Source organism: Somniosus microcephalus, chromosome 4, assembly GCF_052327205.1.
Source record: "Somniosus microcephalus isolate GS21.2 chromosome 4, FLI_Smic_1.0, whole genome shotgun sequence".
In the NCBI taxonomy this organism is placed as follows: domain Eukaryota; kingdom Metazoa; phylum Chordata; class Chondrichthyes; order Squaliformes; family Somniosidae; genus Somniosus; species Somniosus microcephalus.
The window spans coordinates 207,548,172-207,561,798 of NC_140990.1; the positions used below are offsets into that span (position 1 = coordinate 207,548,172).

Below are 13,627 nucleotides of genomic sequence, written 5' to 3' on the forward strand. Positions count from 1 at the left end.
AGAAGCCTCTTAACTGCCTGCTAACAACCTGTTAACAAGTAGCTAAGTGCCTATAATCCTCTTCCCGCCGCTAGGTGTCGGATCCATGTGCAAATTGGGGACCCGACACTTGGGAAGATTGATTGGAGGCGGGTTGATAGCGGGCTTCCTGCCGCTGTCAATCTTTGCGATTTTGACGAATGTCCTGCCTCCAAATCCACCCCCTGAGCACCGGAAAAATTCCGGCCCAATCTCTGCATGTCTCAGTAAGGATTCTTAAGTCTGATTGGTTAAGGCGATACACCATTGCGTGCCCTGTGACACAGGTCCCAGATCCCCTGCAGAGGGCGCCGTGCTGTTTTGGATTTCTAATCACCATAACTTCCAATGCAAAAGCCCATAGAAAGTCTGTGGGCAAGTGTAATTCTGGGCTAGCATTGTTTGTTTGCCACTGACTACAAAATCTGGGCCATAATTTCCGATGCTAGAACTCTGATTTTAACCCTGTGCTCCTGGTGGGAACAGTGTGGGCAGAGAATTAAAATCGTGGCCGGGCATAATCTGGTCCTTCCAGCAGCATTTGGCCCCCTCTGGATTAGGACTTGAATCCACAATTTTCTGACTCCGAGGCGAGCACATTGCATCTGAGCCAGGGCTGACACCAGAAGAATATATAATAACAACTTGCATTTATATAGTGCCTTCACAAGAACGTAATCAGACAAAAGTATACTACAGATTGCAGGAAGCTTTAGTGTGCATTGGGCTTTTGTTATATCTAACCTGGGACTGCTTGATGCTGACACATTAACATCAACATCCATCAACTTAAAGGGCAAGCAATTCACTCCTTGTACATTGTTTGAATTGTTTCTTGCTTTTGGACATTGTTTCAATCGCAGTAACTCTGAGTTTCAAACAGGTTTCTTAATATTTTATTTTGTCTTGTCTTCAGTTACCGAGGATGAAATATACAGATTGCAGAACAACTTTGAATGTAAAATGCTTCATTTCTTGAAAATTAATAATAATTTTGGTTGTACTTTTATTGGTAGAGTTCTCCGAAAATTTCAATATCTCCTCAACCCAAGACAAATTTATAATCTTGACAGGGGTGGACCTGTGCCAGGGTAAGTGTGATTATGTGATATTTTAAACAATGGACAATGCTTATGGATTGTGTCTTTTTTTGCCCATGGGGGAATCTACTACAGGAGATGCTAAGGCCAATAGCACTATTGAAACTGACAATCTGACTGAGATCAGCCAGTTCCATGTAGACTAGAGGTCAAATCTGGGATGTTCCTGGTTTATGTCTAAGTACTACATTATTTACTATTTAGTACGTGAAAAATATATACTCGAGTACTGACAGAATGCAGAAACATACAGCTTATTGATGAAGTCGTAGATTTTAATGCTTTTATGGGTTTGTCGAAAGTTAAACTTTGTATAGTTGCTGTTCAGTTAGTGCGAGACTGGTTAGTCGATCTGGTTTGCATTAAGATGGAAGAGGTAGAAGTAACATTGGTTAAATGCCATACTATCACAAAGACATCATTTATACATAATACAGCATGTTTTCATCATTTCCAATGATCATGATTTAACCATATGTAACAATGTTTAACCATGGTTAAAATATTGTTGGATATGAAAACTGGTTCAACTTCAAACAGCAATAAATTGACTTTAGGTCATGGTCAGGTTATGTTGGAATCACCATAACAGCAACAAAAACTTAAAATATAATTCTTTGACCATTTAGTAAAATAATAGAGCATCCAACCCTCACTTATTTAATAAAGTATTCAATTTTTTAACATCTGAATCTTCTGCCTATTGCCTGTATTTGAGCTGTAGAATGAAACATTTGGGTATGTCTAAAATAATTATGTTCTATGGTGTTTTGTCAAATGTCCCCATTATCTATTTGTTTTTCAATAACATTTGAGCAAAGTTGTGATCAGTTGTAGGGTTTGATGTTGACTCACATGTAACAAGATTTTATTATAGACCTTTGATCTACTTTTAATTGGTCTTCAAATTCAGTAGGGTAGTGGAAACAGATTGAACAGTAACATTCAAAAGAGAATTGGATAACTACTTGAAGTGGAACAAATTGCAAGACTATGGAGAAGGAGCACTGGAGTGGGATTAATTGGATAGCTCCATCAAAGAGCTGGCACAGGCACGATGGGCCGAATGGCCTCTTTCTGTGCTGTATCATTCTATGATTCTATGAGCAGGGTTTTGCATATTTTCAGCACACTGTTATGTTCTGCTTGCACTCTTGTTTTCACAGCTTGGTAACGGTGTAAATTTAATGTGAAAGTCATAATACAAAGTAAGCAAATCTCACTCTGAGTTAATTGTACCATGTCCACCGAGGGATGATGTCAGGAAGCACTTCTTCACACAAAGGTTAATGCAAATCTGGGACTCGATTCCCCCAAGAAGTTTGTTGAGTCTACGTCAATTGAAAATTTCAAAACTGACATTGTTTGGGTGCAAGAGTATTAATGGTTAGAGAACCAAGGTGGGTAGATGGAGTTAAGATACAGATCAGCCATGATCTCATTGAATGGTGGAAAAGGCTCGAGGGGCTGAATGGCTTTCTCCTGTTCCTATGTTCCTATCTAGCTAAGTAGATGGCTCTTGGATCGAGTAGCTTTGTTAGCTCCAGTCACAGAACCATAGAATCATAGAATGGGTACAGCACAGAAGGAGGCCATTCGGCCCGTCGAGCCCATGCCGGCTCTCTGCAAGATCACTTCAGCTAGTCCCACCCTTTCCCCATAGCCTTGCAATTTTTTTTCCTTCAGGTACTTATCCAATTTCCTTTTGAAAGCCGCGATTGAATCTGCCTCCACCACCTTTCAAGCAGTGCGTCCCAGATCCTAACCACTCACTGCGTTAAAAAGTTTTTCCTCATGTCGCATTTGGTTCTTCTGCCAATCACCTTAAATCTGTGTCCTCTGGTTCTCGACCCTTCTGCCAATGGGAACAGTTTCTCTCTCTCTCTCTACTCTGTCTAGACACCTAATGATTTTGAACACCACTGTATACCTTCCTCCAGTCCGAAAAACAACCATTCACCACTACTGTCTGTTTCCTGTCACTTAGCCAATTTCGTATCCATGCTTCCACTGTCCCTTTTATTCCATAGGCTTCAGCTTTGCTGGCAAAGCTATTATGTGGCACTTTAATAACAGACAAAACCCTGTTCTTTCCCCTGATCTGATTAGAGTTGCCAACTAGCCAATTCTGTGTAATGGAATGTCTTATCAGTGTTTGCATGAGTCTGCTAATTTCCAAGAGCAGATAAGACAAAGTGCTTTGAGTGGTGGGTCCAGCAGTGAAACTGAAACTAAACCAAAGGGAACAAATTAAGATCCAATCCAAGGGAACAAGTAACAGGACATTGGGAAAAAATGACAACCAGCCCAAAAGTGAGACTAATCACCCAAAAGGTCAGCCCGGCCAGCTAGAAACTCCTCCTGGTGACTGTGCCTGCAGGACTCAGCTTCACCCCAGTCTTTAAAAGCACAGAGTGATGGCCTCACACCCAGGATGCAACATGTGGGAATTCCAGGGGCAGCGAGGACATGCCTGGAAATACCCCGAAGCAGTGAAGGCCCACTGGGCCCCAGCACAAGCTCATCAGAAAACCCAGGTCAAGGGCAAACCCAGCATGTCCAACAACTGTAAGCGGTGTATTACCCCCAGAATCCATAATATGAATTGAGTTTGTAGCCTTGTACCAGTCAACAAATTTGGCCCAGGGTGGCCTGGTTACCCTTGCCACACACACTGCACACTCCTCTGTCATCTGAAATTCAGCACCACTGCAAGCACAGACACAGGCGTGTGTACGGTAGAGCTTTATGCTTTGGAAAACCTAGAGCACCCAGTGTTAACCGTCAGGATAAGCTGGCCAGTGTGAGACATTAATGAGATTTTGATTTAAAGTGCTTCACTTATGCCAGACAATTAAGTAGCACTGGATGTGAAGTACCTCAGGAATAGCAGAGTACAGTCTGCACTTGGAGGTTTTAAGCCTACCACACAGAATGACCCAGATTTTCCATGGCCTATGATGTGTAGGCTCTGCGTACATGGCCATAAGTGCCTCGCAAGTTCCGGGTTAATGCATGGGCTGCACATACGCGAAAACCCGGAACTTGTGATCTGTCAATCTTGAAGGATCCTCCACATCTCCGGGAAATGGACATCCACTGACGGAGAGTTGCGCTATTTTCCCAGCTCTTGCCCAGCAAATGCCCGTGAAACTCTTACACCTGGTAAAAGCAGGCATAAGGCCGCCTTTTACCAGCGTAAGGGTGAAAATAAATATTAAAATAACATTTTAAAAATCATTTTAACAGCCAAAAACCTGTAAAATAAGTTTGTGTTATTTCTGGCCCCTTAAAAAAAAGTTTACATTTTCAAAAAATTAAATTTTTGTTTTAAATGTTTAATGAACTTGTATTTTAATTCATTTTAAACATGTCATGATTTTTTTTATTTCCGTGTTGTTAAAATGTATTTTTTAGGGGATTCCTATTCATGCTTACGGCGATTCCATACGTAAATGGACTCCCCATAAGCATAATGGGAATCCCCCCTTTCTGATTGGTTGGGCCGGCCCACGTGATCCCAGGGACGCTTGCGAACCGCCTCCACCCCTGGGATACGTGGGCCTTTATGCATGTCTACGTGGATCAAGGGCCATCAAGTAGGTTCATAGATTTTTTGCGTTTCGGAGGCATTCGGAGCCTCTGACCACAAATTCAGGCCCAATATGCCTCGACTGACACAATACACAACAATGCTGATGGTTGTGGAGCTAGTTGTCATCTATATTGTGGAGAGAAAGCAGGGAAAATTATAAGATTATTTTAAAAAGATAGTATTGGATGGATAATATTTTAATTGTTTATGGTCTGCCTTTAAGACCTGTGATTCACACTTGACTGGAAGAGGAGGGTAGTGACCACATTACCTAGGTTAAGGATATGGAAACTATTTTCAAACTCATTGGGGTTTTGCCTATTCTCAGCTGTTATGTTGAACAAACTGCTTTGAAGATTTCCAAATCTTGATTAGTGAATTGCATCCACAGACAAGGGTTTTCTGCTTATTTGGTCTGCATTTTTAATCACTTCCTGTTTCAGAATGTCTAATTCATGTATTTTCGGCAAGTGTTTGGTGTTCAGGTTTAACGATGGTTATAACGGAATCTGAAAATGATGTATGCAGTTAATATACTGGTGCATCAAAGTATCACATCCAGTTCTTGATTTGATCATGAGTTATGAAACTGTATTTATTGGAAGACAGATAGAAAACCTGCTACTTAGACAATGCCACACATGAAATAATTTCCTGTGCAACTTCCTGACAGTCTTATTGTAACACATTTAATATGTTTTGAAAAGTTCTCTTATACAAAAGATGTAGACACCTGTAACAGCACAATTAATTGCTTTGCTTTCAAAGTAAACCTTTTGTTCTTGCACCTTGTTTGTTAAGGGATTTGGAAGGACTGATTTTGAATAAGTATGCCAAAAATGTTCTACTTTTCTCTAATAATTCTATTAGATTAACTGTAGGTGCTGGTGAGAAGTTTTCATTATTTCCACTGTTGCAGACCTCAAGCGTTTTAAATTTACCCAGGAAGTCAGAGAACATTACAGTAATGCCAAGTCCCACCACTGTAGCATCCCTGCTTCTTGAAGCTGCATGTAAATCAGGCTGAATCTGATGTCACACGCTTAAGCCATTTATGATATGACATGTATATTTTAGGAAACACATTAACCATGTTTTTGTACTGGTATAGCAACTGTTTTTTGAGAGATTCTTATGATAAATAAGGTGTCATGTGTGCCTCGGAGTCAGAAGGTTGTGGGTTCAACTCCAGAGACTTGAGCAAATAATCTCGGCTGACATTTGAGTGCTGCACTGATGGAGGTGCCATATTTTGGATGAAATGTGAAACTGAGGCCCGGGCTGTCCTCTAAGGTGGATGTTAACGATCCCATGGCACTATTTTGAAGAAGAGCAGGGGAGTTTCCCCTGGTGTTCTGGCCAATATTTATCCTTCAACCAACATTCACTAAAAAACAGATTATCTGGTGGTTACCTCATTGCTGTTTGTGAGGCCTTGCTGTGCATAAATTGGCTGCTGTGACTTCAAGTACTTCATTGGCTGTAAAGAGCTTTGGGACATCCCAAGTTTGTGAAAGGTGCTATATAAATGCAAGTTCTATCTTTCTTAAAGACTACATGGTTTGGTGAAAGGTGCTACTTTATGTATCATTTTGAAATGAATGTTTTGAGTATTTTAGCAACAAAAGCTCAGCTTCCTTGGTCCATGTCTTCAAAAATAAAGATGAACCAATATAAAACCTGTGAAAAGTAATGTTCCCCCTAAATTTTTTTGGGTGCGAGGTCCCTTTGGCTGCGCGGCCCATTCAAAATTTCTCGCATGCGTGATATCTCCCATTCAAAAGCCGGTAAGCCGGCTGCGCGGGACCGCCAGACAGCCGCACAGTTTAGCGGGAACTTTGGTGAGAAGACATCTTTGTCCATCCATGAGATGATTTTATTTTGCTAAATGAATCCGATTTTATGTATCTGAAATATATTGTGTAAACATTTAGGGAAATATCCATTGTGCAGCTAATTGTTATGCTATTGGTAACTTTATTAATTAGCTGTACAATTACTGGTGTAAGTGTCTTATAACCATCTTTATTCAAATCCACATTAATTAACCTTGGATGGTGTTACTGCAAATGTTAACTGCAAAATAATTCTCTTTTGCCTCTATAAAATATGTATTTGGGAATAGTACAGCATGGGACTGGGAGTAATGTTTGGGGTGAGTATTAGGAAAGCAGTCCTGAGAGATGATTTTGCAGGTTGGTTCTCAGGTTCGGGAGTGCTATGGGGGGGGGGGCGCGGTCTGGGGTTAGTGAGCATTGGGTAGGGTCTGATATTGGGAGAGATTGGGTTCTGGCAGCGTTGTGGGAGCTGGAGAATGGAGGTTGTGAGCTTTCATATCCCCTCCCATCACTCAATGATGGATGGCTGCAAATTGACAGCCCCGGAGTTCAGAAACAGAATACCGCGTACAATATCCTTCAATTGTTTTTTCACCAAATGCCCTTTTTAAAATTGCACATTATATCAGCCTCAATCACCTCCCTGGACAGTCCATACCAAACATTCATAACCCTCTGTGTGTTGTAGTTATAGCCTGGAAATGGCTGTTAGTTGATTAAAGCACATAGTACACATTTTAATTTTATTTGCTGATTGTATGATACAATAAAAGCACGCACTATGTGCTTTAATAAAACAGCAGCCAGTTCCCATCTCAGTGCCAGAAAAGCAACGAGAGAGAGGGTATGGAAGTTCGATCGGGTAAGACGCCCAGCTTTCAGAGGAGGTTAACTGGTGGCTGTGGAACAACGCAGGTGGTGAAGGAGAAGGGAGGGCGAGTGCTGCAGGGTGGTGGCCTCAGGCGAGAGGCCCAGTACGAGAGTCTGGAGAGTAAAGAAGCCATGATGCAACACAACAGCAGAAAAAAGGCACGCTTGCACAGTACACGCATTGCTCCATGATAGAAAGAAGCATCTGAGAATAAGAAAGCACCGTCTCAATCAGGAGGGAACTATAGGATCCAGGATGCAACACAAAGCCAAACAGAGAGACACGTGCACTACACAATTCTTCCTACAGTCTAAAATGGCCCTACACAAAAGAGAGGCCAGGAAAGATTGTTGAATGAGGATACCAAAGCCTTCTCGTAGAGAATTGAGCTTTCAATCGAAGAACATTACAAAAAAGCACAACCAGTGCAAAAAGTAAATTTTAAAGTGACATTTTTTTCTAAAATATGTATTTTTAATATTTTATAAAAACCTTGGATGTTATGGAGCTGAAAATGTGGTCTTGGCACAGTAGCATTCGGTGTATGTGTAATGCAAAGAGTGAACCTTGCACTGTAATGCAAGATTAGCTCTTCTGCATGAAATCTTGACATTCGCAGCACACAGCTTCAAGAGGTGAGTTATCCAGCTCCAGTGGCTCTTAAACAGCTGGCTAAATCATTAAAGCTGTCATACTTTTGAAGAGGGGAAGAATTGGCTACAGCAAGGGTACATGAAATAACCTCTATGGAGGTACTGTTAGACCTTTCTGGAGTTGAAGGCCATCCTCCAGAGAAGAAAAGCAACAGAAAAGCCTGGCTGGAAGTGATTGAAAGAGTGAATTGTGCCTTACCTAGGAGTTAGCTGAGGAACAAAATGTGTTAATATTGGAAAGGTTACGAAGGTGTGTGCTGCTCACATTTGCTTAATTTTATAACGTTGCCTTTAAAAAAACATTATTAACAAGACTTCAGTTTAAGTTTGAAGCAGCATCAGAGAGCGAGAATACATAGCACTCTGACAACTGTTCCTACACTTTCCATATGTACTGATATACCCATATTTTACCAGGGTACTGTGCATTGCCACCATGACAGTACATTCACTCTATAGTCTATTGCACGTGGCAAGTAACTGATGCGCTATCAATTACTCATAAAGGACTGAGAGTTAAGAGAGTAACTAAAGGCTTTTATTAACAAAAGAATGAAGGTCTGCCTCGAGTGGTCGACCGGTCCAGAATACAAAGGGGCTGGGGAGCAGTCACCTTTATACTAGGACTTGTGGGAGGAGTCAGCCGAGGCATGTCCAGGCATGTACACAGTGGAATACAAACAGTGGTTTACCACATTCACCCCTTGTTTAAAATTGAGTCCGGCGGGGTGAAGTGTATTAAAAGTTAGTGTATTGGAGTCTCTCCGGAGGTCTTGTCTGCCGCTGTGATCGGCGTGGCGACGGCAGGGGTAGTGGAGCTTCCGGCGTCGAGTCCCGCGTAGGCTGTGGCACAGGCGTGTCGTCCTCGTAGATGTCGAGCGGGTCGCTGGGCCCAGGCCTGTCGTCTGCCGGGGCTGGATATCGGATCATGGGGGGGGTGGTAGTGAGTAGTGGGTTACTGCGGCCCCCGAGGGTGCAAGGTCTCTTATGGAGACTGTGTCCTCCCGCCCGTCCGGGTATGCAATGTAAGCATACTGGGGGTTGGCGTGGAGGAGGTCGACCCTCTCGACCAGGGGGTCCGTTTTATGGGTCCTCACGTGCCTTCTCAGTAGGACCGGCCCTGGGGACGTCAGCCATGGCGGTAGCGATGTCCCCGATGTGGACTTCCTTGGGAAGACAAACATTTTCTCATGAGGGGTGGCGTTAGTGGCAGTGCAGAGCAGTGACCGAATAGAGTGGAGCGCATCGGGGAGCACATCCTGCCAGCGGGAGGTTGGAAGGCCCCTAGACTTTAAGGCTAGCAGGGCGGCCTTCCAAACTGTCGCATTTTCTCTTTCCACCTGTCCGTTCCCCCGGGGGTTGTAACTGGTGGTCCTGCTTGTGGCAATACCCCTAGTTAGCAGGTACTGACGGAGTTCGTCACTCATAAACGATGAGCCCCGGTCGCTATGGATATAGCTGGGGAAACCGAACAGGGTGAAGAGGTCGTTCAGACATTTAATGACCGTGGCACTGGTCATGTCCGGGCAGGGGATGGCGAACGGGAAACGGGAGTACTCATCAATAATATTGAGGAAGTACACATTGCGGTCGGAGGAGGGGAGAGGCCCTTTAAAATCAACGCTCAGGCGCTCGAAGGGGCGAGTGGCTTTTATCAGGTGGGCCCTGTCTGGTCTATAAAAGTGCGGTTTGCACTCAGCGCAGACTTGGCAGTTCCTGGTCATGGTCCTGACCTCCTCAATAGAGTAAGGCAGGTTGCGGGCCTTGATGAAGTGGAAGAACCTGGTGACCCCCGGGTGGCAGAGGTCATTGTGGAGGGCCCGCAGTCTATCGATCTGCGCGCTGGCGCAGGTGCCACGCGATAGCGCATCCGGGGGTTCATTGAGCTTCCCGGGCCGGTACAAGATCTCGTAATTGTAGGTGGAAAGTTCGATTCTCCACCTCAAGATCTTGTCGTTTTTGATTTTGCCCCTCTGCTTGTTGTTAAACATGAAAGCAACTGAACGTTGGTCAGTGAGCAGGGTAAATCGTTTTCCGGCCAGGTAGTGCCTCCAATGACGCACAGCCTCCACAATCGCCTGGGCCTCCTTCTCAACAGCGGAGTGTCTGGTCACCGGGCCTTGGAGGGTTCGTGAAAAGAAGGCCACGGGTCTCCCCGCCTGATTGAGGGTAGCGGCCAGGGCAAAGTCGGACGCGTCGCTTTCCACCTGGAAGGGGATGGATTCGTCCACTGCGTGCATGGTGGCTTTGGCAATGTCTTCCTTGATACGGTGGAAGGCTAAGCGGGCCTCTGCCGCCAAGGGAAAAGAGGTGGACTTGATCAGCGGATGGGCCTTGTCCGCATAGTAGGGGACCCACTGGGCATAATAGGAGAAAAACCCTAGGCACCTCTTCAGGGCCTTGAGGCAGTGGGGCAGTGGGAGTTCCATAAGGGGACGCATCCGGTCGGGGTCGGGGCCGATGACTCCGTGTTCCACAACACAGCCAAGGATGGCGAGGCGGTTTGTGCGGAATATGCACTTCTCCTTGCTATATGTCAGGTTCAGGAGTTGGGCGGTGCGGAGGAATTTTTCGAGGTTTGCGTCATGGTCCTGCAAGTCACGGCCGCAGATGGTCACATTGTCCAGATATGGGAAAGTGGCCTGCAACGCATTTTGATCTACCATCCGGTCCATCTCCCTTTGGAAGACGGAGACCCCGTTGGTGACGCCAAAGGGAACCCTAAGGAAGTGATAGAGGCGGCCGTTTGCCTCAAAGGCAGTATACTGGCGGTCCTCAGGGCGGATAGGGAGCTGGTGGTACGCTGATTTCAGGTCAATGGTCGAGAAGACGCGGTACTGCGCGATCTGGTTGACCATATCAGCTATGCGGGGGAGTGGGTAGGCATCCAGCAGGGTGTAGCGATTTATTGTCTGGCTGTAGTCGATGACCAGGCGCTGCTTCTCGCCGGTCTTAACGACCACAACCTGGGCTCGCCAGGGGCTGGTGCTGCCCTCAATAATCCCTTCCTTCAGGAGCCGCTCCACTTCGGCTTTAATGAAAACCCTGTCCCCGGCACTGTATCGCCTGCTCTTTGTGGCGATGGGCTTACAGTCGGGGGTGAGGTTAGCAAACAGTGGGGGGGGGGTGACTCTGAGTGTGGAGAGGTTGCACCTGGTGCGCTGCGGGCAATTTGGGAGCTGCTGGCTGCGGACTGTGAGTGGGGGTAGGGGTCCACCGTACGCCATCGTAACACTTTTAAGGTGGCACTGAAAATCTAACCCCAGCAGGACGGCAGCGCAGAGGTCGGGCAGGACCAGAAGTTTAAAATGATCGTACACGGTCCCGTCTACTACGAGTGTCACTACGCAGTAGCCGCCGATGTCCGCCGACTGGGACTCGGAGGCCATAGAAATCCGCTGGTGCGCAGGCAGGACTGGGAGAGAGCAACGCCGCACCGTGTCGGGGTGGATGAAGCTCTCCGTGCTCCCAGAGTCAAAAAGGCAGATTGTATCGTGGCCATTTACCTTAATGTCCATTGTGGAACTGGCCAGCTGGTGCGGTCTCGCTTGGTCCAGTGTAACGGATGCCAGCGTAGGGGTCGGTGTGTTGCTGCGGGTATCAGATGAGGCGGTATTGGGGGCCTGCTGCGTTCCGGCTGTCGTCCAAGATGGCGGCGTCCATGATCCCCATGTGGCTGGAGGCGTCCAAAATGGCTGCTGTACCGGTGGTTCGCACATGGCCGGGGAGGCCCAAGATGGCGGCCCGCATGGCCCACACGCGGCGCTGCTGGGGTTCGGGGTGGCTTTGGCCCTGCAGACATTAGCGTAGTGTCCCTTCTTCCCGCAGCCCGAGCAGATCGCGTTTTTCGCCGGGCAGCGCGCTCTGGGGTGTTTTGCCTGGCCACAGAAGTAGCATTTCTGGCCTTGGGGCACTGCTGTCTGGCCTTGGGACACTGCTGCGGTAGTTGGGCCGTTGCTGGGGTGTGGCTGGGGTGGCACGGCGCTATGAGGCGGTCCTACCATGTCCCAGGCTGTCATTCCCCGCGGCGTCCACGGTGCAGAGGAGTAGGCATCCATGCCCCGGTAGGCTGCATCCAATGATAGTGCGAGTTCAGAGGCCTTGTTGAGGTCGAGGTCACTGCTCCAACAGTCGCTGTCGGGTGTAATTGGATCTGTGGCCCGCTACAAAAGCGTCTCGGATAAGTTCCTCTGTGTACACGGCGGCCTTTACATCCTTACAACCACAGGCCCGGCCAAGCACAGACAGTGCCTGAAGGTATTCCACGGTCGATTCCCCAGGTTGTTGTTTACGACTCCCCAGAAGGTGCCTGGCGTACACTTCGTTCACTGGGCGCGTGTACTGGTCCTTGAGGAGCTTGATAGCGTCCGCGTACGAGGTCGCGTCTTGGATGACCGAATACACTCGGTGGTTCACTTTGGAGGTCAGGACATCCAGTTTGTCCTCGTCCGATTTGATTGCTGCGGAGGCGGTCAGGAATTTTTCAAAACACTTAAGCCAGTGAGTAAACTTGGTGGATGAGTCCGCCTCCCGATGATCTAAGTCCAGGCATGCTGGTGTGAGGATCTTCTCCATTATAAAAATTTTGTTAATAAAATTGATGCGCTATCAATTACTCATAAAAGACTGAGAGTTAAGAGAGTAACTAAAGGCTTTTATTAACAAAAGAATGAAGGTCTGCCTCGAGTGGTCGACCGGTCCAGAATACAAAGGGGCTGGGGAGCAGTCACCTTTATACTAGGACTTGTGGGAGGAGTCAGCCGAGGCATGTCCAGGCATGTACACAGTGGAATACAAACAGTGGTTTACCACAGTAACAAACACCATACACATTGCCAAGCATCACTTTATTGACCCCTATACATTTTGTGATACAAGCATTTAAGCATAAAATTCTGCTTCTTCAAATGAATGAATGGAAAATCGCAGGTTGGATGCACAATTTCTTGATATTAACTCTCAGCAAATGCCAAATGTGCAAAGTGGAAAATGTAGCCTTTAATGCAGAATTTGAGAGTTTGCCACCTTATACAGTGAACATAAATCTCTGTGCACAATCAAACATCACCTGATGAAATGCTCAAGAGTTCATCGTTTATGCAGTTTCCAAGTTTTTATAATGCATTCTCTATAAATAATCTGTATTCTCTTTGCTAACCATCAAGAAAGAAACCACAATCACAGGTGCTTCTGTTCACACGTGGTGTTCATCTATGAGCAATTAATAACAGAAAAGCACCATTGTCAATACGTTTATATATAAATGTAGTTCACTTACACAAATAAAATCTTTGAGAATTCAATCTCCAGTTTCTTTCAAAGTCTTGTAGAGAAAGCAAGGAAACTCAACTCCTCACAGGATAAGGGTTCACACATTTCTACCCTTAAACTCCGATTGGCACTCAGATTATATGATGGGAAATTCTGCAAACCGCACGTGTTCAGAATGCAGAGGTGTGATTAAAGCTCTCTTTATCTGTTGTGGGGTTTAAAAAAATCCATTCAAAGCCCAGGCTTTTGAGAGATGCTCAGGTTTTGCAGTAAAATATTTT

The 13,627-nt window shown here is 45.8% G+C and overlaps 1 protein-coding gene across 5 annotated transcripts in view; it reads left to right on the plus strand.

The window, feature by feature from the left end:
• LOC147120179 (diacylglycerol kinase beta-like) overlaps positions 1–13,627 on the plus strand; it is a 752,216-nt gene that overhangs the window by 461,251 nt on the left and 277,338 nt on the right. For all 5 annotated transcript variants that reach the window (XM_085985737.1, XM_085985736.1, XM_085985741.1 and 2 more), the window contains one exon: positions 1,035–1,109. In XM_085985737.1, the coding sequence (XP_085841863.1) occupies positions 1,035–1,109 (75 nt within the window). The remainder of the gene's footprint in view (positions 1–1,034; positions 1,110–13,627) is intronic.